General features: G+C 40.5%; 1 protein-coding gene across 7 annotated transcripts in view; it reads right to left on the bottom strand.

The window, feature by feature from the left end:
• CCDC146 (coiled-coil domain containing 146) overlaps window positions 1-25,476 on the bottom strand; it is a 103,770-nt gene that overhangs the window by 10,326 nt on the left and 67,968 nt on the right. For 6 of the 7 annotated variants that reach the window (XM_072965163.1, XM_031679591.2, XM_072965162.1 and 3 more), the window contains exons 4-14: window positions 25,151-25,360; window positions 20,172-20,229; window positions 18,162-18,338; window positions 17,346-17,419; window positions 16,121-16,348; window positions 15,259-15,445; window positions 6,974-7,069; window positions 6,217-6,387; window positions 2,905-2,993; window positions 2,655-2,819; window positions 1,112-1,336 (exon numbers count right to left, since the gene is read on the bottom strand). In XM_072965163.1, coding sequence (XP_072821264.1) covers window positions 1,112-1,336; window positions 2,655-2,819; window positions 2,905-2,993; window positions 6,217-6,387; window positions 6,974-7,069; window positions 15,259-15,445; window positions 16,121-16,348; window positions 17,346-17,419; window positions 18,162-18,338; window positions 20,172-20,229; window positions 25,151-25,360 — 1,680 coding nt within the window. Of the gene's footprint in view, window positions 1-1,111; window positions 1,337-2,654; window positions 2,820-2,904; window positions 2,994-6,216; window positions 6,388-6,973; window positions 7,070-15,258; window positions 15,446-16,120; window positions 16,349-17,345; window positions 17,420-18,161; window positions 18,339-20,171; window positions 20,230-23,915; window positions 24,062-25,150; window positions 25,361-25,476 lie in introns of those variants that run through there. The other variant, XM_072965166.1, reaches the window with a different exon arrangement.

Below are 25,476 nucleotides of genomic sequence, written 5' to 3' on the forward strand. Positions count from 1 at the left end.
GCTCATTTAAAGCTAAATACTTGTGGTGCACATTTCCCCATTAACAGGCAAAATCCTGCCCTTTGTAATCACCCCAGGGGGAAGACTCCTTTTGGTGAGGACACTATGGGGAAGAAACAAAGTAAAAATTTTCTAATTCCAGCCCCACAGATCAGACCAGGGCCTGGGAACACACTGCCTAAATCCTTTGGTTAGTGCCAGAAGCCAAAGAGAGGACTTTTTTTTTTCTCTTCCAAAGGGAACACTTGCCGGCCCTTTGAAAGAGTGGTGTTCGTCATGACCCTGAAGTTCTCCCCACACCCTGTACACATCTGTTACCCCAGAGTTCACTTTTGATTGCTTCTATCTTTTTCTGTCTCTGTCCTCCCTCAAAACGTGTGTTCAGGGTTGTATTTGGTTAATCTTAGCTCTGTGTTCTGTCTCATTTGCTAGGCTCATCGCATGAGCTTCTCCATTCTCTTGACAACAGAAGCCAGGAGCAATGCTTTAACCACCTCTTTGTACTTTCAGGACCCAGCACTTACGCAGAACACAGCCTTACACGGAACAGCACGCAATCAAGGTCTGATGCAAAAAAATCTGATACCGGATGTAATTACTCCAGGGCTCTGTGATCTCACATGCCAGATTTCTCAGAGCACAAGCAACTTGGGAAAACTGTTCAGTAGTAATCAATTAATAATATAATTATAGCTGGGAGAAATAATGCTATTCTTGAAGGTCTTATGCACTTGCTGAGAAAATGAACTGGGTGAATGACTTATAAATATAAGACCAAATCTATCCCCAAAGTGGATACAAGATCCAGAGACTTATTTATGACAATTATACAGAAATAATTTGATGCTATCCTGAAACTGAATGGTAGCCTCAGAAAGAACTTTGATCTTAAAGTGAGCAACTTCCCAAACCCTACTCTTGCCCGACTCTCTTATGAGGACACTTTCTTATTTTCAGGCAAAACATACCGCTCCTTCTCCAGCAAAGGCTAATGAAACCTGAGTATCAAACACCCCTCACTACCCATTGTCAGGTCTAGACAGGAAAACAGGAAACATTTCTGAATAGGATCCCTGGGTGCTTTGTTCTCACATCAGATTCCTGGTTTTACCTTTCATTTCGTTGCTGAATGGCCTTTTCATATTTTTTGCGAATCTGTACCATCTCCTCTTCAATCATTGTGATCATATTGGCAAGTCTGTCATTTTTACTCAACTGGGCTTCCTTCTTCTCCTTCATTTCCTGAAGTTTTGCTGCAATTTTGCACACATCATTTTGCATGCTTTCCCTGATGGTAACATTGTTGGCATGTTTCAGCATAGAATTTTGTAGCTTTCTTTAAAAATAATGGGGAAACGGGTAAGATTGTGATTTCCTTTAGTTTCTTTAAAAATAACAAAGACTTCTGAAATATGAGCAGTATTAAAGTAGCTCTTGCTTTAGTATGGCCCTTGAAATGACAATAGTAGTAGTGAAAATGATATTAATTGTGTGATACAAGCATTTCTGTAATCTGTCAGGTCTCCGATTCCCCCTAATCTCGATTAGGACATCTTTCCTTTGTGTCTCTGCTACCCCATTTTATCAAAGCAAGAGAGTATGGTAATTCATTTACTGCTCTGTTGTTCCCAGGAGATGCTGCTCTCTTGAGGACACAGGTGATTACATCTGACAGTGTCCACAGGGCCTAAGGTGATGCCTTACTCGGTGTAGCATCACAATAAATGCTGGATGGTTGCGTGGCCTCTGTAAGTGATATTTTACTTTCATGTAGGATGAGAACCTGATTAGGAAATTTGATTTGCCTTTTTATATCAATCTCCTCCCTCCTCTACCCCCACCCCACTCCCCGCCTTCACTACCCTACACACAAGAGCTCATTTTGCAATATGTTTATAAAAGGAGCCTGGGCAGTCAGGGCCACCAGAGGAAGTTCAGGTTGTAGAGACTGTGGATCAGGAATGTGGGTAGAAGAGCCCACCGGGTCTTGGCACGGGGTAGATAATAAATTAAAAAAAAATTGCCAGATACTGTGGGCTATTTTTACATGATTTAATTCATTTAGTATAAAAAGTCCTATAAAATAACAGTTATTTCTAGGGGTAAAACAAAGTTAGGCCAGGGACGTAGAGTAGCCTGCCCAAGGTCACACAGCGAGTAAGTGGCAGGGTTGGGATTTGAGTCTAGAAAACCACTTGTTGTTTTTTTTTTAATGATTTTTATTTAGCTCTACATTTTACTCCACCCCTCTTTCTCCTTCAGGAAGCACATATTTCCTTCTCTTCCCAAGTATGATGATTCTATAGCTTCTTTTCTAGTAACATCCATGCCTTGATTTTGTTACAATTATACACGTAAACTGATGGAAAACACATCAATCTATCACAGTGTTCTTAAAGGAGAAAGCCACTCTTAACCACTCTGCCCACTAGCACATTAGCTGCTTCACGTCTACGGCCATGGGATGCTGATTAATAAACATTTCATTGCCTTCTCACTTTCAGTGCAAGCCTGCAAAGCAAGGTGTGTGAGCAAGGGCTTTTCTATCTTTGTAAAAGACTGTTATTTTCTATTTCATCATCCCCAGGGTATTTTATCATTCAGTGACTCAGAAGAGAAACCTTTGAAAGGACAGTAGTTATTATAACACTTACCTTTCTTGAGTAACTGCACTATTTCTTAAAATTTCCAGTTCATTTAATGACATTTTATGCCTTTCTTTTATTTCATTGACCTTCTGGTGAGCTTTGTGAAGTAAGTTAATAAATTTGTTTCTCTCGTTTCGAATAGTGTCATACAGCTTGGCAAACTCTCTGAGTCTGTGAAAATACAAGTGTTTTTTTGAAGCATGTGAAGTATCTGTTACTTCCCCCTAACTAGGTAAATCCTCACGTGATTCTTTACCTCCTATGAATTTCACGTTTTTTCTTCCTGTGTATCCTGATTTCAAGATCCTTGGCTTTGATCTCCTTAACAATGTTGGTATATTTTTGCTGAAATATAAAAATTACGTGTGAAATTAAAAAACAGAGCCCACCAGTGGCAACATATGGATACTTCCAGGCTCACCTCGTTCCTGGCAATCAAGTCAATCTTGGCCAGCTGGGTTGTGAAGCGCGCGGAGAGTGGGGGGAGGAGCCGAAAACTGCCTGACCAGCTGACCTGAATCACACTGACTAGGACCAAAGGTTACTGAAAGAAGAGAAGGAGCAAGAGAGGAGGCACGGGAAGGCGCCTGCCCAGGTTGGCTTGAGGAAGACTTGAGGGAACTTCTGAGGAGCCGAGCCGTGGCTGTGGCGGCCGGGCTGGGTGAGCAAGGGATTTGTGGCGGATAGGTGAGGGACGGGGGTGGTAGTCAGTTTTCATAAATGTTACGAACTGACGCCGCTGTGGTATTTTGTGAGAGACTGAAGCCGTGGTTTTTAAAACGCTTTTCCATTCTTTTGTGTGGCGGGTGTGTCTCCCTACCACAAAACGAAGTGCCGGGCTGAGAGACCAGCCACGGGGAGACGTTACGCAGGTTACACACGAATATTTAAAAAAGATAGCAGTTATATTTCTGAAGTCCTCAAAATATACCAAGTGCTAAAGACACTAGTTATGTTCTTCAAATACAGAGACACTGGGTCCTTCATCCAGGGTGAGAAACGTATTCAAAGGTGAAGCACAGTATTTTGTTAGTAGAAACCGGAGGAAATCGTTTCTGTCAGCCTTTTCATGAGAGCAAAACTCACAGGGCATGAGCGATTCAAAAGAACCTAGGCCTCAGGGCCAAGATTGATGTGTGGCAATTTTATGTTCTCAGTGAGAACAGGAGTTGGGAAGAAACTGATATTATATAGGTAACTATGTGTGTGAAGAATTAAAGAGACAGAAAAATATCTCGTCCATCTTGGGGGTGATAGCAACATTGATTTTTTTCCTCCTTCACTTTTTGTCTTTCCTTGGAGATGTAGATGAGAGGTGAAAATAAATAAGACTGACAACAGAAATTATAGTTTGTTAAAGCTAATGTTTAACAGATGGTTCCCAAGGCTAAAAATACTTAAGGACAATATTTTCCGTTTATCGACTTCCGTATTTCAAGAGAAAAAACTTTGAGATCAATTAAAGAACTGAATTAGCTCATTTAATAATGATGTTTGGCTAATGCAGATGAGCCACACAGAGATACACATGGATCAGTGTTTTAGTTTAATTTAAAGATAAAACAGGGCCATGTTCTTTGTAATAAGCCCTCTGCCCTTCCCTCTCCTCGTTTTGTTCCTGTTCCCTCAGGCCACCCTCATTCTCTGTTCCTCCTTGGCTACTGCCTTTCCTTTCTTTACTGAAACCCAGCTACCCCATGAACTTTACTGGGCTTTGTAGCAGTTTCTGGGACCAGGGTCCAAACTGCTCAACAGGGATAAAGCGAACTTGACCACCTGACCATTCCTGCGCTCTGGTCTCACTATTTGACATGCTTTCCCCCATCTTCCAATGCCCCAACCACACTAAACTTCTTTTAGGTTTTGTGGGGGGGGGTATTTTTGGGAAGGTTTGCAGGAGGGGCTTTAATTGCCAAGAACCCAATTAGAAGTCAGAGGTGCTGGTCAAGGGAAGGGAGCGGCCAGCCCCGGAGAGGCCAGGTGGGAGGAGTGCCCTTCGGCGCACTGGGCCTGGTGCGGGGCTGGACGAGTGCTTTCGCTCACTGGGGTGTCCGGCATCGTGGCAGGTGCCAAAGTTGGTGTTGGTTATGGAGCCCACGGTGGTCTTGTCCCCCTCACAGGTCAGGCCCCGCTCACAGGGACCCGTGGAATAAACCCCACGGAGCGGCCAGGTGGAGCCCTCGCCGTCCTCCCGGGCCTTGGGGCGCAGCAGGTCAGGCTCAGGCCGCCGTCATGGTGGCAGCAGTTGCTCTTGCACTGGGCACTGTTCACTGTTTTTTTTCCCCCCCAAGTGAACCCACGGTTTTATTTGAGGCATAAGAGCGCATGTGTTTCTGTCACATAGGATGAGGGTAACTTGAGGGTCCTGGTTTCTAAGTTAAGACTTTATGTTAGACACAGCTTCACTCATGGCTGCTTCTTGGGATACAAATTAGAAAGGGAGCAAGACATGGCCGGGAAAGAAAATCATTACTGTTGCTGGGAAGTCGTAAAGAAAGGGAAGATCTTATTCAAATCATTGTGCACGTAACAGAGCCATGAGAACAGGAAGAGAGTGGTGTGGGAAGGACAGCCTAAGTTCCTGGTGCTGGCAGTGATGCTGACGTCTCCTCCCACAGCAAGGACTTGCCCCTAAACGAAGGCAGTAGGGTCGATTTGGCAGTTCTGGCAGCAGTGACAACTCGGAGCCTCCCAACCCCGTTCCCAACCCCAGCTCCATCCCCCACTTTGACCTGAAGAACTCAGAGAGGAAGGGCAGGGTCTCTTGTCACGGACCCTGCTACTTGCTCAGTGAAGCTAGCCCGGTTTATGTTACGTTTTGAAAGGCCCGCACACTCGTGGGTGCTCAGGATGATGTGAAACTTATGGTACACATTAAACCCTTCAGGATGGGGTCCGATTTCTCAGCCTGCAGGAGCATTTCTGTCATGAAGCCAAAAGCCCTATTGAAGTCTTTGAAATGGAACTGCTTGAAGATGGCATCCTGGCCTTCCAGCTCATTCTACCCCCATCACAGGAGGGTTGTTTTTGCTATTGGTTTCATTGCTGGTTTTGTTTGGGGATGTTGCACTGGGTCAGCTCTGGTACTTTGTCAGGAACCCAGGAAAAAGTCATGGGCTGAAGCAGTACTAAAGGTAATGGTCCTACCATTGGTGTAAATGATGCTGGCTCGATGAACTTGGAGAGTGGTCCCAAGTTGTGGCCCCCGCGTTGATCTGGGCCAATCACACTGGGATGTGAGACGCAGGAGAACACAGACACCTGTGCCTGTGGGGCGGCCGGCTCTGTCCCCTGGAGGTACCCGCCCCATTCTCACTGAAATTGCCATCAGTTCAAATCCTCTGCTTCTGGCCATTGATCTAGTTCTTTTTCCCTCTACACTGTTGAGTTGCTAATTGAATCCTGGGACTATTTTTCAGTGCGTGGTTAAGTCTTGTGTAGGGAAGCTGTATGGTCGCTGGCACTTGGACAAGACTTAAAACCATAGCTTTCTAGTGAACATTGTGTTAAAGTGAGGCTGCCCTGGGCTCCTGTAGGAATTAATGGATGATTAGAAAAATCCCATTACCTGAGCTTTCAGGAAATCCTTGGACTTTTGCTCTTTCTCATCAATTTTGATTTGAGTCATACGGACGAGGTTGAATACCAGCTCTTGCATGTTTTCTTGCTGCTTTAAAAGCTTGTTTTCTTCTGCAAGTTGCTGTTCTACTAACTTCAGCTCGGCTTCTGATAGGATTTTCTTTTGAAAAACACAAGTATTATAATGTATTTATTTGAAGAAACACAGTAAGGCCAGTATCTCAGACTACTTTTAAATTTTTCTATGCAGTTTATTTTATTAAAACACAAAGTAACCCTGCTGCCTTAGTGCCAAGTATCTTCTTTATCTTATAAAAGAATGTGCAAACATGATAACATGTATAACATGATAGAACTTTTTCTTAATCAGACTATTTTCAAGTAACTTTTCAAAGAGAAATAAAAGCATGTGTTAAAATACTTTGAAAGAGACTTGAATAAACAAAATCTGAAGTTAGATGTTGTTAACATAAAACATTTATTGTTAATTTTTAAATCAGTAGCCTTTTTACTTTAAAATCTCATGAATTTGTATGATTTTTGTTGGTTTAAACATATCCTTTTTTCCCTCCAAATTTAATGTGCGTTTGGGATGAACTTTAAGATGAAGAAACAGACCCACATTAAATAGGGTCATACTCTCTTTAATGACTCTTCTATTAATGAGATTTCGTGGAACACAGTTAAGAACATAACTTCGTATTAATCACTCTTAGATAGAAGCTTAAGTGAAAGTTGATATTAACCTGTTGGGTCAAATTCCTCTTAGCTACTTCAACTTCCTTGTGGAGTTCTCTCCTTCTCTCAGATAATGTAGAATCATCTTTAGGGATAGCCTCAATCTGGAAATCAAAATTTAAAACCAAACAGGTTTTTTTTATAAAAGAAAGAAATCTTTGATGTCATGTAGTCAACCCCATCACAAACCTTTTGAAATTGGTGGGCAAATTATGATTCTCAATCTTATAAGAACTGCCTCTTATGCTAAATATTCTTTATAATGTCATGATAAATTTCTCCTTGAAAATGGAGTCAAAATATGAAGACTTATCAAAAATCTATAATTCATCACCTGCAAATATTCTATTTCTCACTCATTTGGAAAAAAAAATCTTACTAATGATAGCTACTAACATTTATGGAGCACTGACTATGTGTTAGGCAAAGGTCTAAGTACTTACATGTATGGTCTCACTGAATACTCGCAATAACCCCACAAGGTAGATAATATTATCTCCAATTGTACAGATGGGGTGAGTGAGGAACAAAGACATTTAAATACCTTGCCTCAGTGATGTATGTGCAAACTCAGGCAGTTAGACTCAGAGAAGAAAAGGCTAAGAGGATTCTGGACTTTTCATTATGTGAAACTGCCTGGTGTGCTTATCTCTAGGCTTTTTATTATGTGAATAAAACAACCCTCTATTTAGTGAAGCTCCTGTAATTAAGTTTCTGTTACTTCTTGAAGCCAAGTTGTAAACCCAATTGATAGATCTTTTGAAAGGAAATCTTCCTAAATCAATCTGGGAAATAGACTGGAATTAGGCTGATTTCCATTAATGGGGCAGGGAAAAAATTGATCAAGTATCAAAGTCCTAATTATGCTCTAATATTGAGATAAAGTAATTTGCCATTAGTTTTGAGACCCAAATTGCATTTATCAGCAGGTTTTGTAAGCTTCTTTATTTTAGTTCTTTGTTTTGATATTTAGAGAGTAACACTTCATACTTAAAATCATGTGTGTTTGTTGTAACCACACAAACAATAAAAAAGTAAAATAAGAAATTAAATATCTTCTGCTTCAAAGGCTACTTCTGAGGAGTCAGTGTTAATAGGAGTCAGTGTTAATAGTTTGGTGTCTGTTCCTCCTGACATTTTCAGTATATGAACAGATATCAGTAGCTTTCATAAAAGTTAAGAAATGAGACATTATTCTGTTGCTGTAAACATCCCAATTATTTGATATCAGTAAACCTCAGTTTCTTTGAGGCTCTGATATTTTTCTCAAATATTTCAAACTTTCATGAGGCTTGAATTTCTGGAAGAGTCTCTGTGGTCAAAGGCCATAGGAGAATCAAACAACTGTCCCCAGGGGGAAACAACTCTGAAGACTAGCCATAGCTCTTCGTGCTTATCTTTTATCTTTCCTTTTTGGATTGCATGCTAGTCTGAAATGTTCGTTCAGGCTGTGAGTGACTGGCCTGACCCACTGTTATTTTCAACTACTGCCAGCCAGCGTAGGACCGTGCCTGGGCTAATTATAAGTCATAAGTTCAAAGAGAAAGTTAGTCTGTCCCTAAAAGTGAAGTAGGACAAAAACATAGATTTTTCTTGAAATCAGTAAAGGAAGAGGATTTTAATACATTTTCATTTTTTCTGTTAGTTTTATGTTATATGAGTTCTGTTTTATGAACTTAGTAGCTAGGAGTGTCCTAATATAAATAACATTTATTTGTTAAAATATGAACAAACTGTGAGCATTCTACCACAATCTCCTCTTTGGTCAAGGGCCATTCCTTATGTTTGTGTCCAGCCAGACCAGTGTATAGTGGCAACCTCATCATCAGGTACAGCATCCAGTTAGCTTGATAGTGTCCCACTCTTAGAATATAAGCAGCTAGCTAAGGATCACCAGAAATTTGAAAAGTTTCTAATAAGAAAGATACAAAAACAAACAAGTAAGAGCACACAAACACACACACAATTAAAAAACCCAGAAATATATAATTTGAAGAAAACAAAAATCTATGCAGAGAGAAGAACAAAATAGGAAGAAATTATCATTACTATCCTCAGTGAGAGAAGATATGAAGTAAGAATAAGGATACTATAAAAAATAAACAGAAAATTTCAAATATAGCAGAATGAAAGATTAAATAGGATTGGAAGGAAAGTTGAGGAAATCTCCTTTGTAGCAAGTCCAAAAGACCCCAAAAGAATGGAAAATAAGAGAAAAAAGACACGAAAATTAAGAAACTGTTTTAGAAGGTCCAACATCTGGATAATAGGAGTCCCAGAAAGATAACAAGAAAATAAAAGTGGACAAAATTGGAGAAATTATTTAAGACAAAGTCTCAGAATTGAAAGCATAAGGTTCTAAATACAAAGAGCCCACTAAGTGTCCAGCACAATGACTAAAAATAGAAGACTCACAAGTGGGAACTTCATTGTGAAATCTAAAAATTTTGGAGGCAAATAAAAAATCCTACAAGTTTCCAGCATGAAGAAAAAAATTGGTTTCAAACAAAGGCTCAAGTATCAAAATGACACCAAGTTTCTAAGTAGTGACTTCAGAAGCTAAAAGACACCTGATCAATGTCTTCATTATGAGGGAAAATAATTTTCAATTAAAATTTCATATCCAGTTAAATTATTATCTGTGAAGCTAATGTGAGGATAAAATATTTCCTGACATGCAAGGTGTTCTGACATGCATTTTCTAACAGGTCTTAAAAAGTTAGTTTTCATTCACCTTTTCTCAGGAAGCTACTAGAAGACATGCTTCTCCCACAAAAAGATAATGAGCCAAAAGAGAAACACAAGAGACCCATGACATAGGGGATCTAACATAGGAGAGAGGTAAAGGGAGTCATCTCTGAAGAAAACAGTCAGGGAGTATACACACAGAGGAATGTGACCAGTTTGTAACAGATGAGAAGGCTGAGAAGGGAAAGGCAGCTTCTGACGTCTGTGAGTACAGCTGGGCCTTGGTGCTCTCCCACTGAACACAAGTTCACAGAACATCATCATCAGACTAGACCGCTCTGTATTTGTCTTTATCACAGACAAAAACATGACCATTGTCCAAACCACAAAATACCACATATGCCCATCTCACAGTCTTCCTTACCAGTTACAGCTTCAGCCTCAATCTAGGCTTTATTTTTCCTAGCTTAAGATTTATTAAGTTTCCCAACCAAAGAATTACCCTCACTTTCTGACAACATCCAAATCTAGGGTGAAGACCCAATTTCTTAAACCATCCCTCAAACATATAATGCAAGCCCAAATCCTGTATATCCTTTCTAATACCCTCTGCTGAGATACCCTACTATTCCCCGTGGTATATGTTCTCCCTGACTGCAATGAGTAATATACTCAACTCATTCGATCGCAAGTCTTTGGCTGGAGGTCACTGCCAAGTCTCAGGAGTGATTTCCTCAAGATTAAATGAATGGACCACCAAAGGTGTTTTAATGTACTAAGAGGAAATTTATACAATTTCAGAACAGTTTGAGGTTGAACTAATGATAATGACACAGAAAACTACAAATAAGAAGCCAGATGTTTATACATTTCTGGGAACACAAAATTTTGTAAGAAAGGATAAGGTAATTATCTAATATTATATGACTCCGGTGTGAATAACCTTTATGTATTCATAATAATGTGAATATCAAAATTTGAACTTGTTAAAATTGTGGCATGGGACTATTCAGTGTATGGAGGGACAAGAAATGTGTGTATTGAACAGGAGTATAGCTTAATCCTTACCTTTTTAGAGTGAGAAGTAAAAAAGGTCTAAAACTAAAAAATCAAGGAGCAGTGTTATTAGCACACTTAGACTGTCTTTCCATCCCCGCTTGGCTGGGTGAGAATGGTCTGTGGGCCTGGAAACACTTCCTCACCAGCCTGTGCTGGTCTCACCACCTTGTGTGGGTATTTCTTTCCCTGTTTCAGGGACCATGACTACTCCTTTGTTCTGCTTGAGCTTGTGTGTCACTGGCCCTCAGGCATGGCTTTCAGCATTTCAGACTCTACAAGAAAGGGGTCAAGATTCCTTCCACTGTGGTATGACATTTGTGAGCACCGCCTGATCACCCCGAGTGGCCGCCAGGAGAGACTGGTGGCCACGGGGGACCAATGTCCACCATTGAAGCTGATCTTGCTCTGTCTCTTCCTTACGTAGGTGAAGTGTTGTTCCATCCAGTGCTTCACTGTGTTGTGCTTTCCTTGGTGACTCTAATTCCAAGATGCAATGGGCCTCCTCCTGGGAACTGGTAAGTGGTGCATGGCGTTCTGCTCCCTTGGGACTGATGCCTGCACGGAACTCTGCTTGACTTGTGCTATACAGGAAGTGCCATATTTCCTTGGTTAGAGGATTCTGTTGTTGTCGTCACACTCTTGGACATGGTTTTATGTTTAGAAAGAGTCACAATACCCCAGCCCTTAAACATGATGGTGAGTGTCAGAGTAAAACCCCCAGTGTCCCTGGGGGGACTGTATCAAAGTGTAGATATGGGGTTTTATTTTTCTTCAGTGCCAAATGGAAGTCAGTAGAAGCCATGATTAAATGCAGAGGTGTGCTGTATGGGTAATATGATTTCCTGAGTGTGATGTCTTTGCTTAAGTATTCTTCCACATTCTAATTTGTCATGTTTTGCCTAATCCAAGCAAAGACTCTCTCCCTGTGGCAGGACCACTTCTTCTTTTTTAAAAAATCAGAATCATACATATTTCTTGATACAACTTGACCAACTGCATTTCAACATATGGAAACAAACAGAACTCACCCTACTTTAATAATATAACTAATGTGGCACTTAAGGCTTTTTCTTGCTTAAAAGCTAAGAATCTTGTTTACATTTCTTTGAAAGGAAAAACTATAATGAAGACAAAGTAATGTCAAAGTGATAGGCCAAACAGAGAGGAGATTATAATTACAGACTTCAGTTCAGTTTAGGATGTGTATGTATGTTGCTTCTTAAATGATATTTTGAGGAGTAGAGATCATTGATCCACCTGGTTTGGGATCTACATCCCCCTCGTCTGATCCCTGAACAGCAAGTTAAATTGCCCCTTCCGGTCATCTGTTATTCTTTTTCCCTCCCTTCTGATTTTTCTTTTATTAGTTACATGTGAATACATTTCCAGACTACATTCACTGACCAAAAAAATTTTTGCCACTAACATTTTTTTAGTCATTTAAGCCATTATCTTATGTGGCACCTTTTTTGTTTTTTTGAGGTAGGCATTGTTTCACTATTTAATTTTATTTTGTGAACACTCTTCAACTTTCCAAAATGATATGCAAATCAGTTGCCTTAAGAGGAATGCTAGACCCTCAGCTGTTCTGAGCCAAAGAGCCCAGAGCATTCATCAAAGCAGAGTTAGTGAGCAGAGCAAGTAAGGCTGGGCTACTTCTTCTGAAGCGACTTTGTTTTTGAGTTTGGTCTTCCTGGCAGCTGCAGAGTCCTGGACTTGGGGTGCAGTCATTTCCACTTTGCATTAAATGCTTGCTCCTGTGTGCTTTGCATTGGGAGCAAATTAGCAGGATTATCTTCTCAGTCTGGAATTGCGTCCAGACGCTGAACACTACTGCCTACTCCCCACAATCTTAAGTTTCTTCCTATTGACACGGGTCTTCTCCCAGTGGATGGAGGTTCCTGGCCAGTGAGGCAGCCTCAACCACGCTTGGAACTTTCTCAGCAGTGAGAGCTACTGAGGCAAGCTTTCAAGTGAAGGCAGAAAACAGGGTCCAAGAGGGCTCCTTGTTTCTAATTGTAGCTTCTCAAAGAGGCTGATTTGTTTCCACATTCCCAGTAGCTGTGTGTCACAAGTAGTTAGCACTGTTATTACTAAGAATTAATGTGTACTGTCCATTTGCTTTTTGCCGGGGAAGGTAATAAAGGTTGTATATTCATTGTCTAATTTCTTGTCTTTAAATTTAACTATAGTTGACTTAAAATATTGCATTAGTTTCAAGAGTGGAACTTCAGATTCTTTCCCATTATAGGTTATTATAAGATATCAAATATAGTTCCCTGTGCTATCCAGTAAATCCTTTTTGTTTCTTTTATATATAATGGTGTGTCTCTGTTAATCCTATACTCCTAATTCATCCCTCCCCACCTTTCCCATTTGGTAACCATAAGTTCGTTTTCTATGTCTGTGAGTCTGCTTCTATTTTGTAAATAAGTTCATCTGTATCATTTTTCAGATTCCACATATAAATGGTATCATATGATATTGGTCTTTCTCTGACTACCTTCATTTATTATGAAGTAGTGAAAGTATTCATTTATACTGGACTCTGATAAGTCAAGGATGAATGGTGTAATCTTTAGGGTAACAACTCAGAGAATGGAAGGAGAATGCAAAACTAACACATATCAAAAATGGGGAAAATAGGACAGTAGAAAATACAAATAGAACAGTTCATCTTTTTGATTAATCTGAAAGAAGAAAAGATAGAGACAGTGGGACACAAAATAGATGGGACAAAGGAAAAGCAAGAGTAATACCAGGGACATAAGCCCAAGTGTATCCATAGTTACATTAAACGTTTCTGGACTAAACATGAGAATTCAAAGGCAGAAATTTTCAGACCAGATGTTAAAAAGTATGTGCTGCATATGAAAGACACACCTAGATTAAGGACACAGAAAGAATGAAAGTAAATGGATGGAAAAGGAAACACCATGCAAAATCTAACAACAACAACACAACTAGTGTAACTGATATTTTACTAATATCAGGTAAGGTGAATTTTTATGGGAAAAAGCATTTCTGGAGTTAAAGATATTTCATAGTAATAAAAGAATCAATCTACTTGCAGCAATATTAGTAAAACTGTTAGACGTAGATGAGAAACATACATACCATTCTTTTACTTGATAATAATAAGTACCTCTTTGTTTTGCAAACATGTAAAAAGTATACTTCACCACACTGTGATGAGGTGGGGGAAAGTCCGTGAAGTAACATCTGATGGAAGACCAGGACCTACTCATTTATACACTCCCAACCCCAACCAATTATTTGCACATCTTGCTAAAGACTGGTCTTCCAGTCAGGGTAGGTTAGGTTATGTGTCAGAAACAACCCCAACTGTCATGACCCAACAGCATGAAAGCTTATTTCTTGCTTTGGCAAAGCCTGTGGTCAGTCAAGGTGATTCTCCAGGACCCCTGTTGGCTCAGCTTTCCTGGCTGCTCCCATTTTACAGCACTTCCATGTCATCATGTCCTTCCACAGTGGGCCCAGGATGGGGAAAAGAGCTAGAGGGTCTCAAGCTGGTAATTAGATGCTCTAGGCTGGAAGGGACATGTGTCGCTTCTGCCCACAATCCACTGGCCAGAACTAGACATATGACCCTGCCCAGTGACAAAGGATGCAAGGAATATAAGCCTTCCAGATGCTCAGAAAGAGAGGAGAATTCGGCCTATTAGGATGAGAGGTGTCTACCACATCTGGCAACCCCTGTTTAAATTCTAAGGTCATGAACCTCCATAAGGTCATGGAGCATGACAGTCCTGGAGAGAACAGGTATGGTTTCCGCACCCCAAGCTGCTTCATCTCAGAGGTTGATCCCTTTTTCACCAAAGGAAGTGCTGGCCAAGGCATGGGCATGAGGATGCAGCCCTCTCAAGGGCCCACTGACTTTGAGCAGTGCTTGGTCCACTAGCACAGGCAGTGCCACCTGAGAGAGGAGAGAGTCAGAGGCAACAGGACCAAAACCCTTCCATTTGGGAGCACAGAGGTGGTAGGAAGGTAACAGCTATCTTGAGCGTTCTCTGACTGTAGTACGCCTCTGATACTGCACAGAATTAGTCAGGTAGCGTGACACCAGGTTCTGATGGCTCTTGGCTAGTTGGAGGTACAGGCTGACTGTGTATATTTACATGATCTGACCTTGTCTCTGACTGCTGGAGTCTACAATGACAGGATTTTGGATCTGACACTTTCGAATGGTTAAGACAGTGGTCCATTTGGTCCTACCCTTAGTGAACCTTTTAGCTCTTCCAGAACTGGTTGGCCTAAACGGTTTCCCTTGGCCAGGCTGATGCCTGATCCAAACAAGATGTTTCTCTAATCTTGGACTAGCAAAAAGATGGAGACATATTGTAAGACGGAGCCTCTATAACAGGTTTGATGCATTTTAAAGTTACCTCTTCTCTTGTTATTTTTCTTCCCTGTTATTTTTCTTCCCCTCTTTCTCAGTTGATGGCAAAAACAACTTCTTGAAATATTTTTACTTCAGAATGACGGCACTGAGCTTACAAATCAGATAGTGGCGTTCAGCACCCACCTCTAACAGGAGCCTTTGGTGCAGGGCTTGAGTTTGGGTGAGTGCGTCCCAGGACACTTTCAAGAGTAGCTCCATCTTTTTTAAATTTCGAAGATCTCGTTCTTTCTCTCTTTGCTTACGAGAAAGTTCGTCATGGTAGTTCTGCTTGTCAATGAGACAGTTACGTAAATTGAGATCCAAGATCCCTCTGTTCCAGGTAAAAAGAGAATATGAAAGTGATTTGTCGTCACCCGCCCTTTATGCTTTTCAAGACAACATGCTCAGTAGATACACACAGAACTATTCTCGTTAGAATCAAATTTTAAGTAATTCCAAAAGCAATTTTGTTTGCAAGTTGTCAGAGTCAGTCATTAAAAAAAAAAAAAAAACCCAAGTGGAAGAGTAAATTGGCAGAGAGTCCTAGTTTCCCTGAAATCTTATTTTAAAATGGAAATTAACACTCTCCCAGGGACTCATACCACAAAATTGCTCCCATTAGGAAAAAAATCATGTTTACCTCAGACATACCATCATTTGTAGGAAAAAAAAAATCCTCTCATTTATAGCTCACTCCAATGATAGAATTTTCCAGAGACACATTTCAGAAACTTATAAGAATACAACAAATTGTGTCCTTAAGATTTGGTCACAGGAAATAGAGGACAATGAAGAAGAAAGGATGGGAAAAATACTTTATTTAATAATATATCTATTATTTATCAATGGTAATGGTAAATTAATGGTACTTAGTGGTAAAAGTCGATGTAAAATTCTATAAAAATGTTTACTGAATCACCATAAATCTGTTTGAGGTTATGTTTTGAATCCTCAGATATAAATCAAAGAAAAATGTAGATGACAGAAACACAGAAATATAACCAACCTTTCAGTCAGCGAAGTTGCTTCATTCTCTCTGGTTAATTCCAATAGTTTGACCAGTTGGTTAAATTCTCGTTCTTTGATTTCAAGTAAGGCTCGTTTGCCTTCAACTTCTTTTACTACATCTTCCTTCTCTTCCATTATAGCATTAATTTTGGTTTCAACTTTCTTTAGCGAGTCATTTAGCTCTTTGAGTTCACATTCCAAGATAAGTTTTTTCTTTTCCGTTTCTCTGTGGGGGATACATAATTTGCATGCACATGACATCCACACACACATTTACCTAGTTTTGAGCCCAGGCTGTCTTTACCAATTTTTACTTCATGACAAGGCAACAGAAGAGCTAGTCATCAAATTCACTGATCTCAGAAGTGGGGTGAAGACCACAGGTGAGTGGGACTTAGAGGGTATCTCGACTGAGTGTCACCAAGGGCAGGGATTTGTCCAGCCTCCCCCTTTCTCCCCAGATGCCCACTGCTACCATCTCCTGGGATTCGACCCTCATCCTGACCAGCCTCCCTGAAGTGACCTACATTTCTCCAGTTTGGTGCTGGTGGGCTTGGCTTTTACAACCGTTACAAGTGCCTGCTTCTTTTCCCCCTCTTCTTTTAAGATCAATCATCAGAGCAAACATAGTGTTTTTCCAGATTTTCATCTTCACGTATCTTTATCTTTTTTGGTTCCTCTAAACCTTGAGAATTTCCTCAGTCACTTCTGCCTCCAAATCTACTCTGAGTGTTGGGGGTCTTACACATGTGACTAGGTGTCAAGTGAAGAGTTAACCGTCATGGGGGTTTTAGGCATCTGACTGGGTGACGTATGTCTAGACCATGAAATTCTACATGGCTCAAATAATTGACCCCTGTATGGGGGTCATACAGAGCTGTGTATCAGCTCTGTTAAAGTCTACTGGCATTCTCCATAAAGATATATTTTATAAATTATATCTATAAATTATTTATATATGAATTAACATGTATTTATAAAATATAAAATGAGAATATTGTCCCCAAATTAAGACACAAATAAGTGTGATGGGTAATAGTAATATGCTACACTATATTCTTTTAAAGAACTTGATACACACAACCTAGACAGGGCTAAATTCAGATGTTTCTAAAATTACAATGGTAATTTGATGTGTTCAGTGGTTAATATTCTTGTTTTAGCATACACACATAACTTGGGGGAGAGTGGGCTGGGAGGGCTAAAAAAATATTAAGCCATACACTTTTTTGCGTGTTGTTTTTTCTATCTCTTTTCCAATTTGTACAGGAATGGCTTGATGGTGGACCACTTCATCCTAGTAGAGAAATGGAACCATGTTAAATTATGTAATCTTGGACCAAAAGCAGTTAAGCAAATTAAATGGGAGAGAGAAAAGAATTACAAGGTGTAGAATTCTTACTATCTGTCCTGTACTATGCAGCATGCTTTAATTATTCCATTTAATACTCATAATGAACTTAACAAGATAGTTATGGTTGCTACCATTTGAAAGAGGAGCTGAGTATAGCAGATGCTCTGGGTGCTCTGCCCAGACTTCCCCTATGGAGGCGCCCATCCCTCAGAGGCTGCAGAGGCTGCCAACAGCTCATGCTTGTTCTCACAGGATCGCCACTGGCTGGGTGGAGGGGTCTTGTTGGGGACTGGGTGGTGGGAGAAGGAGGGGAGCAGGCTGTGACCAATGACTAGTGAAGTGGGGCTCTAACAGCCCATCATCCCACCCCCTGCTACCTGCCTCTCCCCATTGGCAGTGATTGTGTTTGTAACACTCATTTCTAATAAGGAAAAATGCTTGGCAAGTTTGAGAGAGACCTTTTCCCTGGATCAGGGCTTCGACTTAGACTGATGCCACCAAACACTCAAAAGTCTTTCGTGAGTTCCCAGAGCCCAGGTTTAGTCTGATAGGGCCAATCGCAACGCAGAACATTTCAGTTTGTATGGTTTGGACTTTGTCAAACCTATGCAGTCAGTCCGGATAGTCGTGCATTTTTATGTTCACGCAGGCACAGTGTTTAAATATTTATGAAATGGAAGCACACCTTTAAGGTGACCTGATACTCCAGTAGTTCTTCCAGTTCCTTCTTCTCCTTTAGTAATTGCTTTTGTTTTGATGTCAAATCTTCCCGTAAATTTTTAATTTCTAATTTCTTCTGCATTGTTTCCTTACGTAATTCTTCAGTGCTTTCCCTCAATATTCTCATCTTCTTCTCCATTTCCTTTTAAAAGTAATGAAAATTATCCGGTTACCCAGCATCTGAGCAAACATCTATCTGCCTAAAAATCACATTAAAAGTAATTTTACTCAGCATTTTGATTATATTTGTTTTGAACCTCATGAACGATTTCTTTCAAAGTTAAATGCAACTTAGGATTTCTGACCTCTTCAATAAAGGCATAACAACGATACTGCATGTGTTAAACATTTTACATTAGATTTCAACTCTGATTTTTAAACTAATGCTCTTTTCTATCTCCTACATTTTAAGTGTTTCCCTTCTCTGTGTTAATATTGATCTCGTACCAAAAAGCATTAGTAAAAATTTCCAGGCTTTTTTGTAGGAGCTTTGTGATTTGACAAAATCAGATGCAAATAATCTATCCAGTTTATGGTTAACCTGAGTCACACATGGGAATTAAAAATTAGGGAGTTCTTTCATATTTGGAATATCTAATTCTTGGCACTCCTTAATTCCCCCTTTCTTATTAATACTACACCTCTAACTTATGTACTCTCCCCAGATGTCCTCCACCCCAGATTCCTAGCAGGTCTTTGTTTCTCGTGACTCAGTATCTGGGAAGTGTTTGATTTACGACAGAGAAGCCTTCTTACACTCAGAAAGTCTACACACGACTAGCAACTAAGTGAGGGATCCACTTAGCCTGCTCGGGTCCTTCCGCGTACTACTCTCCTCCACTGCTGCTGCAAGAGGCTTAAAACTGGTGATCCTGTGATCTGGAACTAATAAGCTTTCCCCACAGAATCTGTAGACGATGTAACATTTGTCAGGTTGTGAACGACGGTGAGGAATACTCACATGGTGGTATGTAATAGGCATATATTATATATATTCATATTCATATATGTAATAGTATCTTACTCTGTACTAAGGTTTTGGTGCCTTGAAATTAAGCCACCCCCAACATACTTTTGAAATATAACCATTCAAGAGGCGAAAGCAACGCAAAGTGTGATGATCCTTCTGTTTACTGTCTATGATAAATTGCAAAAAAAGGGACATAAATTCCTCCTCTTTCTGTATGCATGCCTCTTTGCAGCGTGTCTTTGTCATTCTTCCCATTAAGAGGTAGGGCCTGTATCTTTCCCCCTTGATTCTGGCTGTGGCCATGTGACTTGCTTTGACCAGTGAGATGTTACCAGCAGTGGTTTAAGCAGAGGCTGGAAAAGTGCTTGTGCTGAGGATTGCCATCTCTTGAAACTGTTCGTCTCTTTCTTGAGGCTGGAAACCCTTCTACCATCATTAGACTAACTAGTGACATGTGACTTTAGACCAACTAGCCTACCAACTGGCTGTCATATGAATAAAGCCATCGTGGGCCATCCAGCCCCAGCTGAGCCAGCTCAGACCTATGATTTCAAAACTGTGGAAAGTAAAGAAATGGCTGTTGTTTTAAGCCATTATGTTTTGGTCTAGTTTGTTCTGCAGGAATCAATAAGTGATCCATTTTTATAAAGATTTCTTGTAACAAGCTTGAGACGTTCGGGAAGCTATGAGAGTAATGGCTAGAACAAAAATAATGTTTTTAAGTGCCAACCACAGAATCCTCTTTTCTCCTGAAAACAAAGCAGATATTGTCCAACCAAACACAACATAAATTAGATGCCAAATGCTAAATCCTGTAATAGGCTCCACTTTGGTTTACTGCAGAAGTTATGCAGATCTTCCTGTCAGCACCATCATCCATACTTAAGACATTCTGGCTCTTTCCAAAGTTTCAAGGTGTGATTGTTGTGATAGACATTAATATTCATCAAAAGGAATATTTGAATCCAGCTGTATTTAACAAAGTCTAGATCATCTCAGACTTACTCCTGGCTTAGGTATCTTCTCAAATTCCTTTATTATGAGGCTTTTTTCTTCCATTAAGCTGCAAGAAAAAGAAGTCAAGTTTGACAAGGAACAAAAAAGTAAGCTATTTCTGCAGTAAAAACTTTGCATTTTCTCTCCTCAGAATGAACTTCCCCTGCTAGTTTAGCAGCCTGAGGGCTGTTCTTTATGGTGGCTTCACCGACTCCCACAGGCTCCTGGAGGGGCGCCCTCCCAGGTCCTCCCGTAACCCTGCACACACCCCCATCAGGGCAGTTCTCTCATCACATGACCTCCCTCCTAGACTCAGGCTTCTTACAGGCAGGCTCTGGGCTTTTGCTTTATATTATTTGCAATAAACTCGTACATGTCTGGATTACTGCAACAGCCTCTACTGGTTCCATCAAATAAGCAGATCCCATCCCACTAAACATGGCACTAAAGTTGCATGCACACCAGGTTTATTTTTATGAATTTTTTTTGCAATAATGTAAACTAAGTTTAGTGTAATAATTATGTGCCACATGGAATTTCATATAGGTTAGCTGTGTGACCCAGAAGCTGAAGCTGACTTTTTCAGAACTTTGAATACTTAGGCCTTTGCTTCTAGAGCATGTGTATAAATTCCTATTTTACTTCCAAGTTGGTGATCTTACACCTCAGCAGTGTTGCCACCAGGGGGTGGTAGTGTGCTGCTATCTCTGGTTGCCACCTGCATGTCTGAGTTTCAAAATGGTGACATGAAACTTTCCCACAAGATAAGACTTTCCTTTAAATAAATATAAAATGATAGTTTAAGCAAACATAAAGTGGCTAATTCTTTAGGACATTTTTAACTAATTACATTTCTATCATGCATTTTTCTCATTTTTATTAAGAAACACTGATGGGCTTTTTCCCTTTGAAAGATGTATGCTTTTACATATAGAAAAATACATCATTCATAATCTCACCCTTATCACACCACATTTGATCACTTTCCTTTTCCTTGTATATTTTAATGAAATTATATTAAATGTGTATATATGATTCAGCCCATTTTTACCTAACATGTAATTAAAATAGTTTCCCAAGTTGCAAAACAGACTTCATAATCAATAGCTAAATAACTAGTTCCAGGGTTTTCTAGGGGGTGGATGTACCATAAGAAAATAATCCTAAATATTGTCTACTGTCTACTGAACCTACTGTATGCCAGGTACTTTACACACATCATTTCTAAACTTCAGATCTTGCTAACGAGGTTTTGTTATCTTTACTGTACAAATAAAGATATGAGGTGACAGGCACCTCTTCCAACGTCACCGGTCAAGGCTGAACTGACTTTCAAACCCAGCTCAGATTATCTGACTCCAGGGAGCTTTTCAGTATCAAGCTGTCTCTGGAATACATTATGATTGAAAAATCCCACTATCTTTTTTTTTAAATTTAGATTTCTTTTGATTTTTCACTTTTATAAATAATAATGTAATAAACATCTTTATGCATTATGTCTTTTTTTTTCTCCTTTTGGATTCTCGTTTTTGCATGGCATTACTGGGATAAAAAAAGAAAGGTTTTTTTGTGTGTGTGTGCCGCTTCGATACATATAAACCCCTAACCTCTTAAACTGACATTAAAATTTAAATCTGACATTTTCAGCTTTCCTGACTAACGGGTGCTTCAGTGTGAAAGCTCCTCAAGATTCATTTGTTTTCTGTAGCAAGTGTCCTAACTGAAGCAGATCACCAAAGGATTTTGGTTTTAAGGACTTGTAGGTGGAGAGGCAATGCAGGAAGCCCTGTGCGCTGCGCAGTGCAAGAGGCACGGTTCACTCTCAGGAGTCGAGCCAGCCTGACCAGGTGAAGTTGCAAGAAGGTAGATTTCTGAACCCACACAAGGAATAACCATCTGAGAGTCAAGCTGTCCAGAGCCCGGATAGGTTGTTGTGGGAGGCTGTGAGCTCCTGTCACTGAGAGTGTGGAAGCACACAGTCAGGGCTGAGAACCACGTTTAGTTCTCAATAGTTCTCAAGTGCTGCTGTGAATCAGAATCACATAGGAAGCTTGAAAACAATTCAAATGCTGCCTTGGTGGAGGGTGGGGTAGAGGAGGCTTGGACAGAAGTTGGAATTGTTAGTTTTAGGGTTGGATCTGCCTTTTAAATGTGTATCTCAGATGCTTCTCTTTCAGTTAGGAGGACAACATGCTGCAGAGCCTGTCTGAAGCTTGTGCTATTCTTGGTTGTCCCAGGGTGAGCTGTGAAGTTGTCTTTTTTAATGTTTAGAAGATAAAATGTGTTTCAGCTGAGTTTTCCTTACTACTAGTCCTGATGCCCTGTGTGCCCCTCTGTCATGGTCTAAATTTCTGGAATTTCAGAGAGACTGCTGAAATAATCCCTCCGTTTCCTTCTTACCAGTTTTGTTTGTTTTGTGGTTCCAATTTTACTGTCACTAATGGACTAAGAATGGAAAACAACTGCTAGTGCCTGGGTGACACCAATAGTGAACCAGCTGTGGCAGAAGAAACAGTCATTAAGGCCACGCTCATGTTGGGACAGTCCTGCATGTGTGCAGCCACATGTGCCCCCCCCAGTCCACACCCACGACAGACAGACGGCTCTGACTGACCATGACCCTGTTTCCCCAGCTGCCAGAGACTTGTCAGAATACATCAGAGACTCATGAGAGACATAGCTGATTTGCTGTCCAGATCTTAGGAATTAATAGAAAACAGAGATGCCCCAAAAGGGTAACAAAGTGAAGGCAAAGAAAAGATTGGAAAGAATATTAAAAATTGTTTACAGGGAAAGTTTTTGGAAAGATGGGGACTTCTACTTTGTTTCAAAAATAAGTTCTCAACACTATTTATTTAATCACTTCATTATTGTAATGCATTTACTTATTTAAGTAGGTCACACATTCTTTCCTGGATTGCATATTTACCAAGAGATCATGGATGAATATTCACCTCAAACTAGAAATTACCATAACAGATTCATTATTAACCAACCATGTAATTATACTCATCACTAACATTTACTTAAGAGTTTATTTTATGTGAAAACAGAAGAAAATCAACCAAATTATAGAGGAAAATCCTTTCTCTAGAGTATCTGAACAACGTATTGTTCTTAGTAGTTGCCGATGATTCAGAAGTTCCTAAAGATGTTGGGGTGGAGGAGTGCTGGTCATCTGGGCTTCTGCTATTCCGGCCCTGAATAAAATGAGAGTTTGTTGTGCTGATCTGAAAAGTATCTGTTTGTTTGGATGAATAGTTTTCTCTCACTGGCTTAGCTTCTTTATTTGTTATGTGGGGATGGGAATGTCTACTTGTTTCCTGGGGAGGGAATGCTGAGTGACTTTGTTTCTGTACCGTGTAATACTGAATACGTTAAGCCAGTGAAATGCACAGCCTATAATTCGTTCCTGGTATTTCTTTGGGTATCACTATTATTTTTATGAAAATAAGATTAATTCTTGAGCTGCTAATATTTGAGAATGCAAGGGAGTCTGCTTAAACTACGGAATCATGTGTTACAAATCTAAAAACAACACACAGTAAACTTTTTGCAAATGCGCATTTTGAATGTTCTTGTTGACTGTAGGTCGCTATGTACGCCACCCCCTGCCCATCCCAAGCAACTCAGTGAACAATTTGCCTGTCTATACCTAAAAGGCAAGAGTTCTAGTTGGTTTTTTCCCCCTTTGGCAGGAATACTTGGAAATTTTAAACAATTTAAATATCAACTGACTTATGTTCCACTTACCCTTTCCTGGAAATGTCAAGCATTCACATTTTCAATACTAATGAACAACCGCCAATTGTTTTAATTTCATTATTTTCTCAACTGAAAGAGTGCTTACAGAGCACAGAAATAGCTGGGCTTCCTTTTTATAGATCTCACTGGTCAGCCTGAAACAAGTTTAGATTGAGAGACAAAGAAGAACTCAGACTTTTTCCCCTGGAGTATAATTTTCCTGATCAAGCTAGCCTTCTTCATCCCCCAGTTGGAAAAAAACAGGCCCCAAAGAAAGGATTCAAAACCAGGGCTGGCAAGGTTTTACAAAGTCGTTCAAGTCATTCGTTTATCTCTCAGCAGGACTGAGTTACATTGACTCTGTGGGAAATCTATCTACTCTTAAAAATAGCCAGAGAATGTTCTGCCACCTTAAATGGTAACAAATTCTAGGAGACATGGTTTGGCTTCCTCTCCAGTACCCAGGCGCAGCACATAGCACAAAACCTGGATTGCAGTCATTTGGAAATTCAATCTAAATAGTGTGCTTTGCTGAACAAACTCTGCCACTGACTTGCTGCTCACAGGAGGAAAGTTAGAGGAGATTGTAGAAATAATATTTGTCCCTTCGAGCAATACACTTCTGCTTCAGTTCACTGAATGACATCCTCCAGGTTTGGGTAAGGTGAATGTGTCTTCCAAAAGGATTATCACTTTCTTCCTTGATCCTAAGAAGTAGTTTAGTACTGAGAGAACAGGGTCGAACATGTGGCCCCCAGTCCTGCATCAGAGGAGTAGAGTGAACCAGATGTGACCCTCAGCGCACAGGGGGCTTGTCTGCACGTGGGGCACCTGCCATGCAGACAGGTGACCTGGTGCCGCAGAAGGACCAGGGACCGCCATCAGGGCGGGAGAGGGCGAGAGTGCGTGCCTGGTCCTTGTTCTGTGGAGCGTGTTCTTTGGCTGCAGCTCCTGATGTTGATGGCTTTCCTGAGATACAGAAAATGCTACAAAGATCTTTCCCTGAGAGCGTCTCCCTGTCACCTGAGCTTTTCCCTAAGAGGTGTGTGACCTTCTCGTTCAGGGACAGTCTGTTCTAGGGGATCAAGGAAAGAACAAGGCTTGTCGTCCTCCTACCACTGCTTTCTCACACTCTCTGCACCTAAAATCCCTTCTTCATTTAGTCTAATTTTTCTGACTTTGCTTATGTGGAAACAGCTTTGCCGTACCTGTCCTCAGTGAGCTTGAGGGAAGCGCGTACTTACCTGTCCAATCTGTACTGATTGTGGAACTCTCTTTCCTTCGCCGCACTGTACTCATTTTGGTACTTGAGAAGCTGTTCTCTCATTTTGGAGACCTCGGTGGTGAAGGCCTCTGGAAAATTGTCAGCTTGCTGCAGGTGAAACTGCTGCTGTTGTATTTGCTCGGTGAAACGTTTGGCATCCTGTAGCAGCTGGACCTCTGACTCTTGTGTGCTGGGTCCCATAAAAACAGAGATTCGCATCATGAGAAGTGTACCCCTTCAGTGCCCTCCCTAGCTCCTGTGGGGGCCATGTCCACACTGCTCCCTGCTCCTTCCATCCTGAGGTTC

The sequence above is a fragment of the Vicugna pacos genome, chromosome 7 (genome assembly GCF_048564905.1).
Source record: "Vicugna pacos chromosome 7, VicPac4, whole genome shotgun sequence".
Taxonomy (NCBI): domain Eukaryota; kingdom Metazoa; phylum Chordata; class Mammalia; order Artiodactyla; family Camelidae; genus Vicugna; species Vicugna pacos.